The sequence below is a fragment of the Talpa europaea genome (assembly GCF_964194135.1).
Source record: "Talpa europaea genome assembly, chromosome: 6".
Classification (NCBI taxonomy): domain Eukaryota; kingdom Metazoa; phylum Chordata; class Mammalia; order Eulipotyphla; family Talpidae; genus Talpa; species Talpa europaea.
The window spans coordinates 30,509,969-30,535,401 of NC_140072.1; the positions used below are offsets into that span (position 1 = coordinate 30,509,969).

The 25,433-nt window shown below is 35.2% G+C and overlaps 1 protein-coding gene across 37 annotated transcripts in view; it reads right to left on the reverse strand.

The window, feature by feature from the left end:
* Positions 1 to 25,433, reverse strand: part of NRXN1 (neurexin 1) — a gene marked incomplete at its 5' end in the record, with an annotated part of 1,024,512 nt that overhangs the window by 17,953 nt on the left and 981,126 nt on the right. For 22 of the 37 annotated variants that reach the window (XM_084235919.1, XM_084235908.1, XM_084235904.1 and 19 more), the window contains one exon: positions 5,256 to 5,343. In XM_084235919.1, coding sequence (XP_084092045.1) covers positions 5,256 to 5,343 — 88 coding nt within the window. The remainder of the gene's footprint in view (positions 1 to 5,255; positions 5,344 to 25,433) is intronic. The other 15 variants (XM_084235920.1, XM_084235910.1, XM_084235906.1 and 12 more) reach the window with 1 other exon arrangement.

Below are 25,433 nucleotides of genomic sequence, written 5' to 3' on the forward strand. Positions count from 1 at the left end.
GAGTATCATTTATAAAGTACTAAGAACAATGATGAACAAAGAATAATCTATCACTAAATACTAGTTATTAATGTGGTCTGCCATTATTCATATAGCCCAAACTCTGCTTAACGTGATATAATACTTATGCTCTTAGTGGCTCTACTGCTAATCTCATCCCCACTGGCTCAGCTAATGTTTAAGAGATTGTCAGAGAAATGGATGATCCTTTTCTTCTCCTACTACTATCCAGGTTTTTTCATCATTCAATAGAGAGCATTTCTTTTTCTAGTCTGTCAAAGACCTGACTGATATAAAAGAGGTTCAACAGCCTATTAGCTACCCCTGCACACAGACTCATACACAAAGAGAATGTTACACAGATACCTCCATAAAAGGGAAAAGTGCCATTTCTCCAGCCCCTACTTACTTGTCCTGGATTTCAAGTCCTACTATGCCATGAACTGGACTTGCTGAGTGGGATCAGTAGGGAAGGATATATAAAGAGAGGAGGTATGAAGGAGCAGGGAAATGACATGTGAAGAGGCACTTGGTGGAAACACATGGAGGAGAGTCATATAGAGACACCTGGAAGAGATATTTGTAAGAAACACCTCAGTGGGACATGTGGGAGGCTATCTGGTTCCTTGGCAGCTGCTATCTTGATCTCATGTTGGATTATGTGCAATATTTTGAATTTTGAGACTTTCCTTCTGTCCCAGCTCTCTCGGACGTGCTTAACTCCTTTCTGTGGTTCTTTGCAGAAGGTACATTAGACATGAGGCAAGTTTTCAGGTCTCAGCAGACCCACTTCAGGTCAAGCCTGTTTGGGTATGCATTTGCCCATGAGGAAATGGCTAATTTTTTGGAATTTTATTAGAAAACTGTTACTTGAAATCCATTCTTCTTTCTCTCATTCTATGCATGCCAATTATATTTAAAATCTTCAACACTAAGAGTCTGTTTCCTTTGCCTTTGTGCTATTTACCTGTTAACAATTTGGGGTACCTGGGAAACTCTTAGTTGTACACTAACAAATAGACATATTGTTTTCAGTATTTTAAATCTAAGATGAAACATTACTTCCTTAATAAATACCCCAGAAAACAGGTAGCTGATCCTGTTCTCTTTATAACAAAAGACATATTAGAATTATTAATCAGGAATCTCCCCACACCAAAGAAGACTATTTATTAGTTTTATAAATATCAACATAAAAATCACCTTTTCAAATTTCTTCAAGACTTTTGAGAAAGGAGTCTATTTAGAAGAGTGCCTCATGATTAAGATGTACTGATACAATCAAGAGTTAATTTACAGTGTGGCCATTTTGTTAATTTACTAGTGAGTGTAGAATATGATTTCAAAGATACTTGTTTTATAAAAATTATGTACATAGATAAAAAGTATTGGAAACTATGTATATTTATATAATACAAATACTAACAAAAAACAAATACTCATGACATTTATGAGCAAAGCATTGTTCTACAGTATGCTTTCTGAACATCAGTTCATCTAATCTAAGAACTATATTTCAAGGCTGAGGGGAAAGCACAGAAAATGAAAGTTATTTTTGAGAAAAAGTGTGAAGAAAAAGTCATCCACATGTCACATGTCCAGGCAGCTGTAACCAGGAATTTTAGGGCAATGGTGGCCTGGACCCAGTTACCTATGGCTGCTGTAGATTTCTACCTGTCGATTTTGAGGAGGGATTCAATTACACCTCCTGAATTGCACAGCCACCCTCCAATATTCTGAAATAGTGTTTATACCTATGTGAAGCTGTCATCCAATGCTAACCATGCAGGACAGTGTAGCTGAAATCATGTGTAATCGAGTTCCATGTGTTCCCACCCAGGTGGTTATTCCTGATGTAGTTTCAACATGCACAGTTCTCATCAGGAAACCTGAATGGTTTCATCAGTTGCCATCAACTTTCAACCAGGAAAAGTAAAGCATTATGTCAAAGGGAAAAAAGTAGCTTGAATATTCTTTTTTTATATAACTGACTTGGGGGAAAGAAAAGCTGCCATTTATGCTCTAATTCAGTGTTAATTCTTGCCAAAACCTGAAAAATATGTGATATTTTAATGTTAAAGATGAAGAAGCTGATAGTCATAAAGAAGAACTTAAAAAAAAAAAAAAACTGAGGCAGAATGAAAGAAGTCCTTTTGTAGAATGGACATGAAGATATAAACACCCTCTCTTTGCTCTGAGAGTTTACACAGCAGTAGGACTCAGTGATACTTGATCAATGGTGAAGCTGACAATCCACCAAATACACAACTTCTTTCTTCACTAAGAGTTCTGGGTAGAACCACATGGTAATTCAAATTTGTCAAGCCCTTCATAATAGGTATAATTAATGTGTGTCCCAGAAGATGGCAGATGTTTCTTTTTGTGTCATTAATAGCTTTTGAAAACTTCCTAAATAAAAGCAAAGTATATTTTCAGAGAAGAAGCTGTTTTTTGAAGAGGGGGTGGGTCAGAATGATTACAGCACCTTCATATGTAAAATCTCAGGGAGCCTGAAAGACTTTAGTGTGAAATACCCAGAATATTTGGGCAACCCACCTGAAAAAGCAATTAGGCATTTCCCTGAAGAAATATCTGCTTTCATCTGTTTAAGTATTAGCAACAGTATACAGCAGATATATTCATTTTTGAATATTTAAATCAATGTTATTCTTCTGAAAATTATGTTTTCCAAAATATGACCAGCCGATAATTGAAATAATTTTATCAAGATATATATAACACTCCAAAGTCTAATAATATCATCATTTCTGTTCATTTATAGTTGTATTCAAGGTAAAAAAAAGGAACAAAAAAGAAGCTATTTAAAACATATATTAAATGTGTACATTTAATACACTGATACAGCAAGAAACAAAAATCTACAGAAGGGCATACTTATAATATTATTCAGATTCAAACAGGATAAAAACGAAAACTTCTAAATTGTGTGTGTGTGTGTATGGTTTTTTATATATATATATATATATATATACACACACACATACACACACACGGATAGAGGCGAGTGAAAAAATTTCATATAAACAAATAATTTTATAGAAAGCTGTCACACAGCACAGAGTCAATTCTGCCACTCTAAAGGTGGGCATGAAAATAAATTCATAGAGAATTGGACAGAAAAGCATGTGTAGAAAAGAGATCTCACTGAAAAAAATAAAATATAGAAAGAGAAACCATTCATGAGCTACCTTTTCAACACATTAACAAGGAGAATAAGATGAGGAAAGGCCGATAATGAGAGATTCCATTGAAGTTACAAAAATGAAGTTTAGGTCTTAAGGGGAATTGATGAATTGAAAGAGGGAGGAGGGATAAGGGAGGAAGTGAGTAAGTAGAGAAAACTGGAGAGGAGTTAGACTAGGTTGGGTACAAGAGTACTGGAGTAGTAGAGAGAGGGAGTAGCTGCTGTGTCCTGTGCTTTGGATAATGGACTTTGTTACAGTGGAAAATAATCAAATTTTACACACAGGATTGCTACTTCATGGAGAAGTTGTGTGTGTGTGTGTGTGTGTGTGTGTGTGGAGGGGGTGTCAAGCTATACATTAATGAATAAATAGCACAGACATAATAGTTTACAAATAGTAGAAATAAGATTCTTCACACAGTGGTAAGAATGGTAAACAAAAGAGGCGGAAAAATTATCTGTAGTATTACCATTAACAAGCCCCCATTGTGTTATAATATTTAATAAAGCAGACAAAACTCACATGAATAAAAACAGAAGAGGATGTCCAATTCTCCATGATTTTTTTTCATGCCAACCTCTCCCCATTCCATCACTTCCTTTCCTCACCCCCATCCTGTTCACAGGGCCAGTGTCCCCAAAGAAAGGGAGAGACTACACAAGTTTATAAGGAATAGTTAATAAGACATATAAGCAAGAGCTAGAAGAATAAGTTCTCTTATCTTGCTCAAGAAGAAAGAAAAAAAATCAATTTTAAGTGCAATTAGAGTTCTCAGGTTGGATTTACTAGGTATGGAAGGTGAGGACTCTACATAGAGATGATGGCAGCCTGATCCTGGACATAAAAGGAGGATGCAGCTTAGAGGAAAATGGCAAGTACTGTAATTAGTAAGAATCTATGCAGCTTTCAGCACTGTGCTACCATAGTGGAAAATACTGAAAAAACTGATTGCTCTCAAGAAAACACTAACTGGGAAAACAAAATCAAAACTAAATATGAACACAAACACATACAAACACACACACACACGAATGTCTAACTAAACACCAGGTTTTGTTTTATGAGCATCCAATGCTGGAGAATCTCAAAGAAGATCAGATAAAGAATAGAATGTTCTTTTTGGGCACATGAGTGTAGAAAAATTGGGGAAAGAGGAAATTTAAGGGAAGGAGAAGGCAGCGAGATAAGACTGATGTAATGAAATACAAATGCACAATGTACATGTTATATAACCATAAGTGCATATGTAATACATGCATGTTCTAAATATGTAAGTAGATATTATATATATTTATGCACATATAAAAACTAACACACACACAGAATTCCAAGGAAAACAAAGTCATCATCTTGGCAAAAGGTCCCAGGATGTTATGAAGTGACCACATCTGTCCACCATTAAATGGTACAGGGTACATGGAAGCATTGCTACGTGTTTTTCAGCCATGCTATATCACAAAGAAGGAGGAGAAATTATGCATCAACTCGTGCTAAAATGCACAAGTTTGACTTTTAGGGAGACAGGGCAAGATTCAAATATTTGTCTACTGAGTGTATCAAGGACTCTTCTGTTGTTTGTGTTACTACTGCCACAGTGCTCTCACTTCAAAAATCCAGAAATATACTATTGAGGATAATTTAGTGGCAGAATGAATAGTGGGGGCGTTTTGTCAGTAGAAAGGGCAGATATTTCCCACAACTCACTGCAACTGTTAAGGTTTATAATTTTACTATTGGTGACCCATTATATCTTATGTACAGAACTTAGGTTGTGAGTTAAAGGAATGTGAACAGAAAGGTACCAGTCTTATTTTGTACACTCACTGCTTTTTCTTAAATACATAAACTTGGTGAGGGGTTATGTTTTTTAATTCTTTTCAATAAATGGGGAAAATTTTATTCATGTATAAAGCAAGAACCCTTATTTGGCAATAAGGTATTGTTTAATAGGGTGGACATCTAGACACAAATGTAAGACTCTTTTAAGGGTGACAGCATGCAACAAGATTTAGAATAAAACAAAGAAAGTAAGAAAAAAAGTCGACTAACCTAACCCACCTGAGCTCGGCTCACAGGGGTCAATGTCCTCATCATCGCTGGGACACTCTGCTGAGGCCACAAGGATGTCATCAGTGGTCTGTGAAAGAAAAACCAAAAATCAGAAAACATTCAATAGATTAATTTAAAGCCTCTTGACTTTGTTTCCTTAGCAAGTAAAACACTGTTTACCTGACAGTTGAGACCAAATTGGCATTCCCCTTTCCAGAAACATGGGAATTACATATCCAACTTATTTTAGATCCCTCATGGAAGTATTTGCATATTTGAGAAAACCTGATTATAGTTTAATTTGCAAGAGGATATCGAAATGGTGGTCATCAACTTGTAGCTATATCTACCCATTCAGCTGCACAGAGGAGCTGCACACAATAGCTGACAGAAGTTGAAAAAAAAAAAAACAAAAAAACAGGCAGATACAGATGACTTGAAATTTATTACAGCCCTTGAGTGTTACAATGTATGCATCAATAGGTTTTATGCAGTACTTGTGCTTGGTTCCTAAAAGCAGAGCAGCTATAACCTTTTACTTTTAGGACCAGATAGAATTTGATGAGTCTTTGAGATATAGCTTGTCATTATTAGGAAAGAGATTAAATAGAGAATATCTTTCACTGATGCAGAAAGGGAAACAAATATAGTCCATTTAAGGTAATTCCTTTTGTGTTGAGCTTTCACACGTGATTTTCATTTTTGTAATATTTAGATATTTTATATCTTTATATCATTAAGGGTTCATAATAGATGAAAGACATTCTTTAGGGTATGATAATTTACAGCAAATAGGGAAGAGGTGACAGTTCTCTCTGTGCCATTCTAGTTGCTTCATTGCACTTACAGCAAAAAAAGATAACTATCACTATAATAAAAAGCAGAGTGTGTAAATCTGAGCAGTTAGTCACATAATCAACACATTTATAAGCACCAAAGGTTGTTCTTTACTGCCACTTACAAGCAGCAGTAAACTCAGCATAGATATTGCATGAAAATTGTGTAGGCTTGAATCATATTTGGTAACACAGAACTCTCATTACACTGGCAAAAGATTAAGGAAATTACAATTGTTTACACAATACTCAGAACCAGAACATTGAAGTATTTATTTAAAAATGGAATTAAAGTAAAATTTAAAATAGGCCCCAAGTCAAAGAAACAGCAGACATATGACTTACTTTCATTAAAAGAGTGCCTAATATAGTCAGAGATTAAACTATAAATACATAAATGTTAAAATTGTGGTATTAAAAAATCATAAGTTTTTGTGATAAAACTAGATTTAAAAATATTTTAAGTGCCTGGTCTTTGATTACGTAAGAATAAAGAATTCATTCAGATGCTAAAATTTCACAATACAACTTTAAGTAAATACAAATATTTATATAGTATGTTTAGATGGGTTCATGTTAATCTGCTTCTAAATCCTCTGAGACAGCTGGGGTATATTGGGTTCATTCATTATGTTGCTGTTATTTTAAAAGAGGAAGTTCAAAATGTAAGTTTTCCTGGCATTGTACCTGCTAATGTCAGTGATAAGTACCAGTAGTTGGTGTGAAAGTCACACAAGTTTCCTTCATTAAAACAAGCTTTAAAAGGCAAAGCCCATCCTCCTTTTGACATGAACACATCCTGCAGGTTAACATCCAAACTGACTTGATAATAACAAGTTATTGATCATGAGGTTTTGCAGATTATCTACTCTGACACCAATTGGTGTCAATCTACTCAGAGCACCAAATAATCTGCTGTTTTTATAGAGCAAGTGAGAACTTCAAGTGGAAAGCTACTATTTTCTCAACCACAGTGGATATTCTTTAAAATTAATTTCCAAATTAGAAGAGAGTATCTCATTTTCTTTCAGTGATTTTAATTCTGTGGGTGAAATCAGCAGAGGGCTGTTGTGTTGGCTGTGGTAGGAATGTGAAGATAATGAATGAATTCTTTAATCTAGTGCTTCTCATCAGGAGGTAATGGCACCCCATTTTGCCTCTCCCATTTAGGGGGCCATTTGGCAATATCTGAGGACATTTTAGGTGGTCACAATTCAGCTGGTGGGGGAGTGTTTATTGCTAATTGCTGGGTAAAGACTGGGGATGCTACTTACCATCCTAAAATGCACAACAACTCTCCTATAATAAAGACTTTAACAGATCACAATTGTTAATAGTGTGAAAGTGGAGGAACCTGCTATAAAAGTTGAAAAATGTTTTTGTGCCTTATTTTCCTTATGTGACAAAAAGAAAAGCTTAATGATACCTACTGTTGTAAAGATTAATTTGGGACACAAAAAGTTATTAGATTAAGACCACATTGCAAATGCATAAAAGTGATATGATCAATACCGCCATTATTATCTCACAAATGTAGCACCAATGTAATCTGTTTTGCATTATATATTTGAAAAATATAATATCAGATGTTAAACTGGTAGTTGTACATGTGAATTATCCCAAATGTAGGTCTATGTCATAGTAATATTGGTACACGGTTGAAGTAAGCTTGCATCTTTTATTGCCTAGGTCCTTATTTTGAATTAGAAGCCAAGTATCAAATATAAGTAAGAGTTGCTTCTTAAAAACAATTCATGGGAAATGTGTGACTCAATGGATAATGTTTCAGGCAGACTAAGTCATTTAGGGCACACAAAATTTTGTTTTAAAAGGTGACCTATTTTCTACACTGAATAGCCTTTTTGGAACAATCTCATAGCCAACAGAGAATGATAAAATGTTCTCAGTGTTATCTTTCACAAAACACTGTACCTAAAATAACAAAAAAGGTCATACAACAAATAGTAGCCTCTATAGAGCTCTTAGAGAAAAATCATAATACAAGTATGACCCCATTGTAAAACTTGAGTTTCTGATGTATTTTTTCCTGGTATGATGGATATACTTTTTTTTTTAATTGAGAATAATTGCCATATATCACTGTATTAATTTCAGGTATAAGGTATAATGTTTTGGTATTTGAATAGCTTGCAAATGATTACCACACTAAATGCAGTTAACAAAGTTGCAAACTTTTTTTCTTGTGATGAGAAGTTATAAGATCTCTTTTTTAGCAACTTTCAAAATGCAATACAGTATCTTTAACCATAGTTGCAATTATACCTCCATGTCCTATTTTATAACTGAAGTGTTTATCATTTGACCCCGTTTCACTCATTCACCTTGCTTCCCACTCTGGCAACCACTAGTCTGTTATCCGTACCTGTGAACCTGATTTTTTTTTAGATTTCATATGTAAGTGAGATCATATGGTGTTTGTCTTTTTCTGCTTCGTTTCAGTTAGCATAATGCCCTCAAAGTCCATCATGTTTTCACAAATGGCATGCATTCATTTTTCATATCTTTTTCCTTTAGAAGCTAAAAACCAACAATAGTCTTGTTAAGAAAGATCTCAGATCAATAAATACCTTGGCAGAAATCATCACTGTATGAAAAATCAGGAAGTGGCGCAAATGTATGGGAAAAAAAAATCAAATTTCATTTTAGAGACTGAAACAACAGAAGAATTTTCTAGCCAAAGCTGTGTAATTTAAATTTAATTCTCTATGTTTGGAGCTGCCTCTCTATGACATGCTGTTGAGAGTGGCTGAAAGGATATGTCACATTAATCAATTCTATTCTTTAGTATATTTTCCCTAGTGTTTATCACCTTTTTCAAAAAAGAGACAACCTGCTGAATGAGACAAAATAGTGATCAAGCAAAAACATTAGCTTTACATCAATGCCTATTTAGGTAAGTGTCCCTAACTGTGCTTTTAACCAGTCATGGGGCCATGTGTCATGCTGATTTTCCCTAATTCATAGTGGTATGAACATTCACATGACAAATGTCTGTTCTTGTTCAAAATGTCAACTAAACATATTTAGGACTCCTGAGCTATAAAGGGAAAATGACTCAGATGGAATTTAAGAAATAAATGCACTGAAACTTAATTCAAACTAGTAAGATGGAGAAAATAATAATCAGGATGGTGTAGGACAGAAGGGATGTTCTTAAAGTATAATATGAGTTATATTAATTTATTTAATATTCAGGATTTTTAGATAGAGTCCATTTGGCAGGTTAGAAAATAGAGAAACACTAAAGTGTTTTTCTTGTTTTCCTCCCTCACAGAAAGCTTCCACTGTCCTCCTCTTTAATGAAGGTATATGCTGCATATTAACATGCTATCACTTTTACAGATCCATCATAATTGTATATCTGTGTGGCACAAAAGATATAGTAAGAGGACAGATAGACTATATTATATTGCTGTTAAGAACAGTGTTCCTTGACTTTATTCCTCATGATAAACGGTTGTGCTGAAGACTAACACATTCCCATTAAAACACCTACAAACAAACTCTACCAGGACAGATCTGCTTTGTGAATAGAAGAGCTAATTTCTACTGTGCAACAGAATGCCCACTGTAAAGTTTAGGCCCACAAAGAAATCCTTGCTTCATCTTAAAACTACAAATGAAGATTTGTTTCTAAACACAGCAATAGTCTATCCTGGCACAAATCCAAATAGAATGTAAAAACATACACGTACTCAAGCAAAGTTGCTCACTTGCATAAACTGTTTAACCTAGTCAATAACTGCTGTGACAGCCATTTAGACTGAAGGAATCAAGATGGGTTGAGCATGGTGCTCACTGCAACATGATATGCTTGAATGAATAGGGAGATATCATTTGTGATAAGAAGCAATCACAGTCTCCTAAAGATCACAGTAATCTCATACTGGACACTTGCTCCTGCTAATACTTTCATCTACATGCAGCTGCTCTGTAAGATGGAACATTCATGTCTAGGTTCCAGAAGTGAATATGGTAGTTTCTCCAGAAAAGATTTATTGTTAGGCGTGTTTCTCCAAAAAGAAAAAAAAAAAATCGACAGAATTCGGAATTGGTGTTGCAAATTCCCAAGATAAGCCCACCACATTGCCCTGATAACTGATAGGGCAAGAAGTGTATAGGAGGTGAAGAAAGTCATAAATCTCACCAGAGGAAAAGTGCAGAGAAATAGCCCAACTGGAATGCATACATAGAACTCCCAAACAGTGTCGATTTTATCAAATCAAATCTATAAAGAAATACATTAGATTGGTAATTTTAGTCAATCAACAAACTAAAGATGCAAAAGGCCTTTAGAGACTCTGCATAGATGCTATGGTAGTTTTCCGTTGTCTCAATCATACTTTTTGTTTTTATTTCTTGACAGTTTCTCTGAGTAGTAGATGTGATATAAAAATGTCTGTCATATGGCTCACTGATCAAATACAAATAAAAAAGTAAACTGAGATTCAATAGATGAATTTTAGATCCAGAACATGAATAAAAAGAAAACAGTGAAAAATTTGTTGGTAATAAATGTGAAGCACCTCATCGACACGTAGTATTTGCTAAAGGGCATAAGAAGCGGTCACTACCTAGTGAGGAATAAATTCTAATTCCTACCTGCAAATAACTTATTGTGTCCACTCTATTCTAAAGCAGAGGAACAAGTCACTCATTAATGCAAATAACAACAATAAATTCAATTCAAATAGGTTAGTTTTCTTAAAGAGTAACAATGCTACTCTATTATCTCATTAGTCACCAATAAATAGCATGCTTATGCAGAATGCAGGTGGAGGTACTATTATTCTAAATATTATAGTTAAGTGCCTGTTCACAAAAAAAATAACCATTTGTACATTTGTACACTCATTTACCCAATTTGAATGTGTAGAGATCAGTATTCATGAATGTTTAGGGCAAAGCTTAAATATCCCTAAAAACAGCCAGCTTTCACATTTCTTTAATGTTTTGTTCCCAATTGATGCCTTAGGCTATTACAAAAAATGACCATAAATCTGCTCTGTGCTTGGGAAAAAGACAGACTTGAAAGCCTTTCAATTTTCTTCAAAATTTTCTTGGCTGTTTAAAATGTATGCAATGGTTTCAGAACAGTGAAAGTGGGTTGAACAGAAAAAACTCCATCATCCTAAAGAGATCACAATGACTTATTCATTCTAGAATGGATTTTTATCAACATTTGATACTGGACATCCTAACAGACAAGACTCAATGGAAAAAAACAGGAATGAGGAAATAATGCCATAGAAAAATGACATAAAGGAAATTATGGAGAAAGAATTGTATTCCTGCTTAATAATAATAATAATAATAATAATAATAATAATAATAATAATAAAAGAACAATGTTTTAGCAAAGTTACCCAAAAGAGAAACTTATATCAGGAAATTTGAAATTAAATTTATGTTTTTTAAAAGACGTCTTTTTCATATTTCTTTAAGCTACTGATCACCTCTCTTTATGTTGCATTTCCATTTTTAGCCAAGGCAATGTAGGAGAGCTGGCCAAAACAAAGAGTCAAAAATGAAGTTTGAATTTTCAGGAAGCCATTGGAATAATCTATTCTGGAGTCCCACTAATTAGAATTTGGGAGTGTAAGACCTTAAAAGAAAAGGCAGTGGAGTGGAGGTGCTAAAAGGAAACTTAGAATATGCAGGTGATCAAATATGTTTCCTATTTGTTCTCCTTTTGTACAAAGCACTTTCTGAAATACATTTGGCTCTTTCCAAATTAAATACTGACAGATGTTTACAATGCAAATCTAGGTTTCTAACTGTGTCAATATGAATCTCTAGTCCAACTATTGTGACTGAATGGACTAATTAGTCACACCGGTTGAACCGAAAATCCTTAGTGGTAATGAAGCCAAAACATTTTATAATTCTAAAACGCCAATCAGTGATACATAGTCTCAACTAAAATGCCTCCAAATTACACACTTTCATTGTTGGCATCTAACACATAAGGGAATTAAACCATGTTTTAGAGAAGTATTTATATATGTCTTTTGGTACTTAGCCTGTCCTTAGTCTAAGCTCTTCATTTTACAAATCAGAAAACTGAAGTTAGAGAATTAAATGTTTTGGAATGACCAGAATGATACTGCTAAATAATGGCAAAGGTATGAGATTACTGTGATCTTTAGGAGACAGTGATTGCTTCTTATCACAAATGATATCTCCCTATTCATTCATTTATCCTGCTATCCATCCATTCATCTAACTACCCACTCACTCATCCGTCCCTCCATTCAACCCAAACCATCTTGCCCTCTAAAGAAGTTGGTGTAATTCATAAAGATCAATGCTGAGGGCCTTCCCTGGTGGCTCAGTGGTTGAGCGCTGGACTGCCTCTGCAGCTCTGGTTCGATCCCCGGCCACTGACAAGGGTCCCACATGGCGCACAGAACTCTCTTGCTGCCCCCTGCTCCCCCTCAGCAGTGTATTTCGTCGGTCTACCTGTTCTGTTCCCCGCTCTGGCTCTGGTGAATTCTCTCACCCTCCCGCGCTTCTGACTGTACCCGGTGCTTGTATAAATAAATAAATTAAAAATAAAAAAGAGATCTTCTATTAAAAAAAAAAAAGATCAATGCTGAAATAAATTCCAAACAAGTTTGAAGATGACAAGACAAGAGTACTGTATTTTTGATAAATGACCACTAAAATAGTCATGAATAAACCACATACATATATGGGGAGCATATGTACACAGGCACTGCATTGCTTTATATGGCAGTATACTAGATGACACTAAAAAGGAAACAAAAGAAGACTGGTGTTTCATTTTTAAATTCAGTTACAAAAATTCAATAACTATAAAAATATAGTTATTTTTAAAATGAAATTTCTTTACTTGTAATAGTCTTTTTAAAAATTATTTCTTAAAAGACTTTAAACATCTTGCCTCTTGTCTCTGCATATATATATGCATAATTAAATTATTGGGAACAGAAAGACAATGTAAAATATTGAATCTTTTACTACTTATTTCTCCCCTTCCTCTTTGACTTTAAAATTATAGTTCCTATTGGCTAAAACTTAATTGAATGAACTCTCTCCTCATTAAGCTACTGATTAAAAGCCTTCCAACTTTCAAAGTCCTTATTAACTACTGTTTTCACAATATAAGTGCTAATGAGATATTTATCTTTGTCTCTCTCACATAACAATCATCATGAGTATTTTGTCAAATTATCTCTTATTACATCTCAGGGAACAAAATAAATGGCAGTGATTATTTATTAGTGATACCAGTTGTTTCTGCAGATATAAATTTTGATGTACATTCATTGATGAGGGCAGTCTATTCACATGATGACCCTAAAACTAGAGGTTCCGTATTAAAGGTTTAGAAGGACCACAGTCATTAAGAACATATCTCAGCTACAGTGTAGTAGCCTAAACTAACCACTGACCTGTTGATAGAGCTTTAACCTGGGAAGACAGAACTTTTATCCCACACAATGCTTGGAGGATGGGACAGCAAGAAATAGGAATAGAGTTGGCATTGATGATGAATTAGTTTACTGAAAGTTTATTTTATGATTGTTTTTGATCAGCAATCTGAGTAAATGCATGGTTCTATACTTAGCTCCCCCAAATTAGCCAATATCCAAGAAGCACCTCCATGAGTATTTCTATCCAGCAGTAACTGAAAGTAAATGTTAGCTGAGAGGCTACCATGCAATGTTGTTTGTACACTAAGAAGATCCCATCTTGGTTATAGTTAAACTAGGACTCCAAGCTTCCATATCAAATTGCTTCATTTCTTATGCTGCATCCCTTGGTTCATTAACATATTTGAAACATTGCATTGTTGCTCCATTTCAGTTCAAGTTGTAATATATCGATCACTAAGGAAAAAAATACATCCTAGTCCAGAAATCAAGTTTCAGTCTGGCTCTCAAAAGGCTATTAAACCAATTTCTGGGTTCTCAATGATACATATGAAAATCTGTCATATATGTGAATATACACACCACAGACTAAAATATATACTGTATATGTGAATATACATATGTCTATGTAATCATTTGTATATGTGAATCATAACTTCTCTATCTCACACTGATATGGGAATCAAATCTGGTATATGCGAAAATAATTTGGAAATATGAAAGCTTCCATGATGTAGCATTTATGTAAGTTATCGTTACAATTAATAAGGTGTTATTTTTGATCCTTGCATGACAATAGAAAAGAACCATTCTAAGGAATAGTTTAAGAGGGCACTCAACTATCTACTTAACAGAACAAATTTCATGTTTGTATCTTAAATTCCTCTTTCCTCCAACTGGTCCCTCACTGAAATGCTAATACTCTTGGGCTTCTCCCTTCTATATCAGAGTAGGTTCATTTCAGAATTGTTTACTTGGAACACATGCATGAATCTCACGGACAATCTACAATATAGAAAATGTCAAAGCATGTGTGGCCCTGTGATTCCCTCTCCAGATTTCCTGGAGATTTATTGCACAGACACAGGGACAATAGAGCTCTTTTTCTAAATTTTCTTCCTTATTCACGTTCCTGGGACTTAGAAGATTGTGAAAACCTGATTTATTTTATCTCCACATCCAGAGTTTATTGATAACTTATGCCCTGTTTTATCTGAAATATCTAAATGAACAGATAAACAGGAAAAACAGGTTACTTAGTAAATACTGGTAATTAAAAGATAGAGGGAGTGAGAAGGGGCAGGAAGTAAGGGGAGGAGAAGACTGTCCAAGTGTGATCTCTGGGGTACAATGCTCCTATTGCAGTAATTGTATCTGTAATTATGACATGACTTTACCAATGACTGTGCATCTTCTGCATGAGTTAACAATATGCTAATTAACTTAGTATACTAAGCATATTTTCTTTGTGCATTAGGATAGTGTAGGAATTTTCTCTTTCAAATTATATTCAAATCTAAACATTTTAAAGTGCTTAGGAATATTTACTTTTTTTCATATCTTCTTTGGAATAATTCATGTCTACATTTTATACCACCAGAACATTTGTCAAATGAGTTTGATAGAGTTGATTTAAGATGTCATCACCATTGATTGTGATTATCTCACAATGTGTGTGTATATGTATACATATATACTATATGTATAACACGATATGTAAAATATATATACTTTTTTCATAAATTATACATCAATTAAATGGGAAAAAATCATCATTACACTAAAATGAGGGCTTATCTTCTCTAAGTCGCTTTATTTAAGTAAAAGCATTTCATGAAAATAATTATGATTGTGAAATGGAGCTAATATAGTTAAGACTAATGAATTATTCTTAAAAATTGAAAAAATATTACATGACACTAGAATTTGCCAGAATCATTCAAGTAATCTTATTACTGAAGATCATCTCTCTAAGCTCACTGCATTTAGCTGTATGTTTGTCACAATTGCTCATTTATAACAGCTCATTAAATCTCAAAATAAGAGTGAACAAGTATAATTTTCCAGTATTTTAACTCCCAAGATGGGTGATAAAGAACTGTAGCAAACATCTACTTTTACATAGATTTTATCTGCCTTCTAACAAATCTAGAAGTGACAATGAACCTTATAACTGGTTTCCACATTATACCTCATGGCTGAAAATTTATGGTAGAAAAATAGCAAAAAGTGACATTACCGTTTGAAGAGAATGACTGGAAGTTACAAGGAAGGAAAAGCTAAAAATGTCTTGCAATAAAGTTGGTCTGCCTACTTTCATGAAGTATTCCTGTCTTTTGAGAAAGCAATAAGATATAGCCTATTTTATAGAAAGGACTGGAAAAAAAATTAGTTGACAATTACTGAGGGCTTTTCCCTGTGTAATATTTCCCCAATTCTTCTTGTCTCCCAGGAACTCTACTGTGATAGTCTTACATTATGAGTACTTTAATTTGATTAAAGAGAAACTATGCATTTATAATGCTTTCCTTCAACATTTAACTGAAAGTTTTATCGTTTTCCTGAAATAAATTGCGCGAAGGTGAGGGTTGGTGGAGAGCAACTATCAATTCAGATAGTTGCTGAGAAGGAAACAGGTTCAGGACAACATGCATTCATCAAATGAGTATCAATTGATACCTCCATGGACTTACTCATCATTAGTTCATTTGTTCATTCACAATCACATTTGAATACCTCTGATTAATATGAAGGTATACAGACTAGGAATAAAAAATATATTTTTCAGACCCATTTTTCGTGACTTGAAAGTATTATTTTTTTATGACAATTAATCTTTAGCTCTTCTTTTTTTAAGTAATCATTTACACTATACACTCAACATTGTATCAGCTGTGCCTGGTATAGCACCTAGTATATTAGTGACACTGAAAAAAATACACATTTAATGAATCAGAAATTATTCCAGCCAGTATAATAAGAAGCATGTAATAAATTCAATAGGGAAAATAAATCCAACATAAAAAAATACCTTATTGCATAAGACAAAGTAATAACCCTAAGATTACATGTCAATGGCATGTCAATGAAACTGGAAACAAAAGAACAGCTCAGACATTTATAATGATCTTTCCAAATACAGGAGATAGTCAGAACTAGGGCTGTTCAATATTTGATACTTTCCCCACTAGCTGATTGGAAATGGTTTCAATTTCAAAAGCAAGAAGAAGCATATTCATGTTAACTCCTCTGGAAAATGTGACCACTACTATCACTATTCATTTTGCAGCAAATGGTGCTCTAACATTTTCACAACTAAGAAATGGTGCTGATACTTATCACCCTTCTTTTTCTTTTTGCTTTCATTTTTTGTCCTTTATATTTCATTTGTGGTATCCCAAGCCCCATACATCACAGAAAGAAAGAGGAACTCACATAGGAAGAAAGAAAAGTCTAGAGAATAAATGCTGCTTGATTCCAGTCAATACATGATACCACTTTGGGCTCACCTGTAAATTATATACCACTGGAATTATTATATGACTTCATGAGTCAAAGAAATCTGAAAATATTTCTATGAGAATAAATTTATGATGCAAGAGATAACCTTTTTGCCCTGATAAAATATCTCCTGGTACAAGGAAGGTGTTCTGTGCATAGCTATCGGTTTGATCTAAAATATCATGAGTGCTGATACTTGACTTTTAGTACTCTAATTTAAATTAATAATGTGTCCACATTCTATTGGGGCAATCTGCCACATATTTGTGGATGGGAGAAAACTGGCAGTTTTTAATAGTTCCTAAAGTCTTCAAAGTGATCCGAAGAGAGGTGGCTTGGGACTGTTGAAGTTAAGATAAATGTTAAGTAAGCTGACTTTCCTATCTTGAACTGGCTGGAGAACTTCAGTCACTTGTGTGACAAATGATGGCCTTCTATGAGTAGGACACTGCCTTTTTTTTTTTTACACCAGTGAAATGGCACATATTAAAAAAAACTAGCAACAACAAATGTTGGCGAAGATGTGGAGAAAAAGCAACTCTCCTGCACTGCTGGTGGGAGTGCAAACTGGTCCAACCACTATGGAGAGCTGTGTGGAGATTTCTTGACCTACTAAACATAGAGCTTCCATATGATCCAGCAATTCCACTCCTAGGTATTTACCCAAAAGGCACAGAAACATTAATTCCAAAGGGCTCCTGCACCCCTATGTTTATAGCAGCACTATTTACAATAGCTAAGTTTTGGAAACAACCCAAATGCTCAAAAATAGATGACTGGATCAAGAAGATATGGTACATATACATAATGGAATATTACTCAGCAATCAAAAAAAGATAAACTCATGCAATTTGCAGCAACATGGATGGAGCTGGAAGGGATCATGCTCAGCAAAATAAGCCAGGAAGCTGCTTTTTGACCAGGGGGCCAAGAAGGAACACCAGTGTTAGAGCCAGATGGACTGGGTTTAAATCCTAGCTCTGCCAATTATTAGCTATGTGACTTTGGACAAGTTATATATAGTTTCTCCAGATCTCTTTCTATGTAAAAATAAAGTCATTTGTACCTATTTTTCAGGATTATTATGAAGATTAAATTCTCTAGGGATAGATAGACACATTGTGTCCAGCAATGTCTGGCACTTAAAAGACATATTGCGAGGATTTATAATGTAGACACAGTTGGTTCTGTATACATTTTAACTTTGTGCTCCCTGCAACCTGGAAGGAAATGTTTATTCATAGCAATAGACTCTTGAGTTCTGTAGACACTAATACTACCTTTACAAAGTAAGTGCAATTTCCTGACTTAAAATTCACATGGTCATGTTTAAACATCCTATAAAAAAGGATATAACATGAGAGCATTAAAAAAAAAACACCTTTAATAACAGCACATCATCAACATATTGAAAAGCCAAGAAGCTTCTCTTCTAGCTGAATGCTGTAACTCAATGTTGATAAAAACTCATCAAATGGTTTTTATTTCAGAGTTTAGGGACTGAGTTGTTTGTTCCAGTTCCTTTATAGCAAAAAGTGGGAACCCTAAACTAGCAAGTTGAAATTCGCAGTTATCAAATCATTATACCATTCAGTATTGGGCTCAGGTGTAGATTCTGATCTTTTGGTCCTCCTTCCGGTTGATATCCTATTCTTTGCTTCCAGTTTCATTTTTAGATATGAGAAAGTTAAGAAAGTTTAAAAGTTCCAAAAATAGCAGCAGGGGTAATTTACTGTTTTCCAAAGTTTCTCAAATCTGGTAATCAAGAACGCGCCAGCACGTCCCCAGGAACATGTTGAAGAATGAGTTGTGGAGCAGGTTTGCAAGGCAAGACTCTTCTGCTCAGTGAATAGAACTTTTGCTTTTTATTAGCAGTAATGAACAAACGTGACTAATTATGTGACAATGGCAGGAGAAGCAGGGTCCAGGGGAGACAAATGATATTCATCTTTATGGGGAACGGGATTCAAGGGGAATTAATTTTGTGGGGAACAGGTGGGGGCATGTTGGCCACATATACAGGGAGTACTTCCTGTGCAGGTGCCTGGTATAATTTCCAAGCTACTCTCAGACTGCCTTGTACCTTGACCATACAATCAGTCAACAGCGACCTAGGCATCCCTGGCTGCCTCGTGATGAGGGCCATTGTCTTAAGGCAGTCATGCAGGAATGCCTTATCCAAATCTTTCACATACACCTAGGTGCATTGAGAGGTCATGTGCACACAGGTGCAGAGGCCCTAAGTGATAAAGAGGCGACACTCAAATATGATCTGCCTTTTTCAATTCTTCTCTATGTTTTAATGAAAGTTTTAAACAAGGCCTTTGAGGTATACCAGGGAGCAGTGCATTCCTGCCTCACCTGGAGCTGACAGATCAGACAGTACTTGGCAACCCATGCAAAGCCCACTATGGACAGATAAGAACACAATGCAAATACTGGAAGTGAAATTTTGGCAGCTGTCTTATATTAAGGACAAGGTGGCTGAACACTTTCCAGAGGTATTTGAATGTTTTATTTAGTCTAATGACCCATGCTAGGAATCATTACTCAGGCATTTATTGCCATGAACAATGCTGTGATCAGAAAGACCACACTCTTATATTGCTAAATGATTGGGTACCCCTGTCTTGGGTAGCTCTTCTCTCTACAATCTTGCATCAGTACAACTCAGTTCTGACAGTTTCCTTATTGTTGTCATCGATGGTACTAGGATGTGCCTTTTCTTTCCCCCCCACAACTCTGCAATTCTTGCTCTCTTTCTTTCATGCTTGTTATTAGGACTCCCATTGATTACAGGCAAGAAATAAAACCTCTATTCACAAAAAAAAGTCATTTTGTGAACTTTCGTATCATTGACTATACCCTTTGAAAGGTCTCCTGGTTAATCCACCCCCATGAGTGACCTTCTTGATACAGAGGTCAGTGGAAGGCCTCCCACCAGTCAACCCACCTCCCATCAGTGACCTTCTTGATACAGAGGTCAGATTGTTTTTCTGTAAAGAATTCCACATAGTCAAACCGTTCCATCATCCGGTCACAAGACATTGGACTATCAAACCTTGTGGTAGGGCTAAAAAACTGCCAGAAAATTCTCCATTTCCCCCACCTGTCTGAAACGGGCTGATAAAAGAGACATTCCCCTCCAACTCGGGTGCGACTCTCTCTGGTGTGACACCATGTCCCCATAGTTTCACCCAGTGATCATAGCAGCCTCTGCTTTCCTGCTCTAACAAAACCTCTTTTACTGCATATCAACTTCTCATTGCTTACTTTTCGACTCCAAACCCTTTCACCCTTGTATGCAGAAAGTTTAGAAAACAGATTTCTTAATGGTTCAGTATTATTCATTATTGTTATGATGGTCAGTACCTGCACACAGTACTATCAAAGATGCCAAAGAAGACAGCACTGCCCTGATCCATAGGTCCCCAAGATGTGCCTTTACTTTTTAGTTGCTGCCCGCTTTAACTAGCTTTTTACTCTTGTCTATCACTACCAGGCATTACAGACAACCTCTCCCCTTCAATTTGCTCCTTCATATCTGCTTTGAACTGGAAATCCAGATAAGATCTTCTATGTTGAGAAATAAAAAAAAAAAAATGACTATAGGGAAAAAAAAAAGGTCAGAGGGGCAGCAAATAAGAAAGGCCAGGAGCTTTAGAGCGCTCTGTCAAGGCTCATACCTTAACATGAACACGATCTATTCATTTCCTCAACATGCGTAGGTCTTTATGAAGGTAGTGTATTTATTTGTAAGTGTCCAACCCAGTAATATTTTTACTGTATTAATTCTCAAGTAAGTTTTTATTTCAATAAGTCCATGAAACTCTCAGGGCAGGTTGCTCCCAAATATGCCAAAGTGACATATTGATTTCTGAATTAAAGTTACTTGAGAAACAAAGAAACAGTACTTTGATCTTATCTCCCTAGAAGCAGGAATTTAAATCTTCCATATGAAGCATACCCTCCCTGTACAGGAAGGGAAGAAAATGTCATTATCACCACAAAGAATATAGGATCTGTTTAGCCTATCTAAATTAGTTCTGTTTAGCCCATTAAATTAGAGCCCAAACCTAACCAAATTTTTTTGTGCTGTCAGTCATTCAAAATTCACTATTTCTTTGTTGAAAAGATATAAAAGCAAAGTGCTCTGGCCATTTCTTGAAACTTTTCTGTGACGTCCCTGTGTGTACAAATTGAATTTTTCTTTCTTCTTTTGATCTGGTCTTTATTTATAGGTCTGGCTCAATTAAGAACTGAGAAGGGTAGAGAAAAGATTTTTCTTCCCTACAAAACCTTATTGGAGCTAGAGTCAAAATACCTCAATCTCTATTTTCCACAATTCCACAATCTAGTCAAATAGAGACCAAGTCTCCTTTGTTCCCACTGTTTTCTAGGAGGATGCAGTGATAGAGTGAAGAAGGTGGATACCTTAGTGTCATTGAGCGCCGTCGGCCTTAAATACCGGGAGATACATCTATTTATTCTTATATGAAGGACCTGTCCCTACCATGGAGGAGTTGAGTTATATTTCTCCAGAGTGAGTGATCCACTCAGTGAATACTGAGTAGAGAGAGAGATGTTCTTAATGGCAGTCACTTTCCGTTTTCCAGAAACTGGCACTTGACTTGATAAAATGAGTGCTAATACTGGTTATGGGATCTTGAAACACTGCTCCCAGTGATCTGGTGCACATATGGCCCATAGGAGTCAGATGTGAGTTTAAATCTGAAGCTGATAGAAACTTGGGTGATTTATTTAGTTCTCATTTATTAAGTTGGAAGAATGCAGTGACAATCTCTGCAGTACGGTTGTAAGAACTAATTAAACCATGATTGATGATATGCTTAACATTGTTCCTGCCACATAATAAACCCTAAATTAATGTTAGCTATTCTAGCCTTCATTATTACTATCCAAGACATGTACATATGTTACCACTAGCCTACCAGGAAGAAGCATGCTTCTCATTAAATTGGGCAAATCCCAATTTTCTAATAACCACAATATTTAGAACATCCCCATTTGTCCTTGTCTAGAATGAAGGTGGGGGGGGAATCAACTGTTGCATAAAGAATGCAAATGTACTTTCCCCGTGAATGTTCTATTTTGCTTTTCAACTTTTAAGCTCCACTTTATTTCAAAACATACTTTCAACCATTCCAAAGCATTTTCAAGTTGGAAAGCCTTCTTTTTTGTTTCACAATAAGCTAACTGCAGGTGCAAACTCAAGGGAGACAGACCTTGGAAATTTTAAATATGTTGCCATGGCAATGGTTTGCAAGAATGTGTACAAGTTTCATCTTAGCTCTCAAGCATTCAACTGAGTTCATATATGGAGGTTCAAATCACTAGACACACAATGTTTGCCAGTCATTGTGTCTTGAAAGGTTTAGAAATAATTGTCTCTGTTGCTTATAGCAACCAGAAACCACAAAGTTCCATCTATCTATCTATCTGTCTGTCTGTCTATCTATCATTCTATCTATTGTCTATTTATTTCCGCAATTATGGAGATCTAATCACTCATTATCTGCTCTTGGCTGGCCAATCTCACCAGTTTGTCTGCTCTAAAGGAAGAAATACACATAAATCCAACAAAAATAATTTTCACCACTGTTGCAAATATAGACTTGCATTCCCAATATGAAATAGATAGAAGAATCTTCTACTGAATTTTGCATCAATTTCCTCATAAAAATGAATATGTCACATGCATACATTCTATGTTTTTGTACTTTATGCAAGTGTGACAATGTACGTGCCACTCCTCATTTTGTATTTCACTCAAAAATGTGTCTCCCAATGTAATCCATGTTGTTTATCTTACCCCTCCATTTTAACAAAGACATAACACCTAGGTAACCTTGGAGGAGTTAATTCCATATGCTTCAGTTTCCTTCACTGTAAAATTAAATAATGAAAAGTCCAGGCTGTAACAATGAAAAAAAAAATGAATATGTCTTTCAAGAAGCATTATAATTATTTAGGCAGGCTCTATTAAAGCAAATTTTCAAACTAGTGATTTTTGGGGTTTCTTTTTAAAAGGGTCCCATTTTATGATGATGTAGGAAAGAATTATTAACATGCATAATTCTAGTCATTAAATTCCCTCCTCCTCAAAAAGCACCACCACCACCATGAACAATAAAAAGATATATAAAAGACATCATTTTATCTCACTTGAGCCATCACTATCTCAATTTTTCTTAAATGGTTCAGTTGATGCTTCTAAATTTCCAAACCTGCACAATAGACTCATGATTCATTGGCAATAAAAGCAGTGATTCTTGACAAAAGCATTTTTCCCATAAATGGAATCCAAGGAACACTAAAATTGGAAAGTTTTAAAGCTATTTGCTATCAAAATAATTCATAACAATTTCTCTCCAAATTACAAGGCTTTTTCCATATAAAATTAGCATTATGCAAATGAAGTCAATATTTTTAAAACATTCATTCACCAGCAAGAAAAATAGAGATATGTAAGAGTGAATATTCTTCAGTTTTATTACGCAAAAGCTTCTGCTGCAAATGATCCATCATGATACAAAGTGCCCTACATACAATGAGGCCACAAGGGACCCCACTATTGCCTGCATGTGGTTACTGACAAAACCATGAACAAAAGTGTTATTAGAGACCAAGGAAAGCCTAGCAGCAAAATTCACTTTGCTGCTTAAATTTTTACCCATCTTCCAACACACACACACACACACACACACACACACAGTCTTTCTACCCTCTCACTTGACCTAACAGCTTGTTGATGTACATTAAAACTGCAGAAGCACTCCCCTCCCCTCCCCCTATCTAAAAAGCCTACAGCAATGCAGGAATTAAACAAATGAGAACACAATAATTAGCTATGCAAACTGTCAAGTGGATCTAAAAAGAAAAACAACCCAGAAAAAACAACAATCAGCAGTTTCAAGCTCTAACAAGAATCTACACTGAGTTCCCATTTATTTTAAACAAAAATAGATTAGGTCTTTTGAAAAATGTTTGCTGCAATTTCTATGGAAATAGGGCAAATCAGCTAATGGGTCTTTTACATCTGTAATTTCTATGATGCTGATATAGTAAAAAAGTCTTTAGCTTCACACTCTTTTCAAATAATTACCGGACTACTCTTCTGTAACTAAATAAATTCCTAAAGGTGAAATGGCACCAACATGGATATGGAACAGGTGAATGGATCAGACCCCATCATGTGACTTCCCAGCATCCAAATCCCCTCAATGTTACTGCAACAGTTGTATGAGAAATAATTAAAGGGCATTAAGGACAAACTAAAGAAGGAAAATAAAGTATCTGATGTATTTGCATGTGATTGGGAGGGGACAGGCAGCTAAGTCTTTGGGTGGAGAGTACTGTTTATATAATTTGAAGCTAAATATCTGGCTCCTTTACAGATCACTACCGACTTCTTTAGAAACAATGTTGAATCCCTGTGACATGAATTACCTCCACCATATGTTTGGTAATCTTGAAATACAAATCTCATGGTCCTATTTTGATGGTAATATTCCCCAAACATGTTATGGATGTAGAATGAAAATACAGATATCATATTTTTTTTTAAATCTAGAACTGTGAGGAAATTGGTCAACTATTAAAAATTTTTGTTTGCTTCATTTCTCTTCTCTTTAAATTTGTGGATGTCAGGATTCAGGGAAGGCTATCCCAAGATATGCCAAAGTGGTATACTGACTATTTTTAATTAAAGTTGTCCCAGAAATAGCTGATGAATATAGTCTAGAGTTCCCTGTCTCCTAAAATAAACAAATAACTCTTCCATATAAATGATGCCCCTCTGCCTCAGGAGGAAAGGAGACATCTCAGCACAAGGTTTTCAGGTTCTGTTTTTCTGGTGTAAATAAACTCTACTAAATCCCTTACTAAATTGAGGTCTAAATTTCCTTTTACTATCAATTACTCACAAATTTATTGTCTCTGTCTAACATGTCTATAAGCATGTCACTTTGTACACATCATGGTCCCTTATTCAAATGACATCTTATATACATGAAATTAAATTGGTCTTTTGTTCCTCTTTTTAATCTGCCTTGTGTCAGTAATTATTAGATGAGCTAAAAGGATTAAAAGGGGTAAAGGGAAACTCTCCCCTACCTGACATGGAACATCAACTGTCTGCTTTATAAATTGAGAATGTTAAGTGGGATACCTAAAATTGGTCTAGGGTAGGGTATAACAATCTGAGATTTGAGTAGAAATTCAATTATTACCTAAACCACTGATCTGGGAAAAATCATGCCCCATCCCATTATAGTTAATTTAGGGAGATAACCACTCAAGTCTCTTTAAAATGTAATAATCAGGGATAACACAAAGGTATCTTGTGGTAATAGTATCCTGATTATGGTGGTCATTATAAGAACCTACATATGTGATAA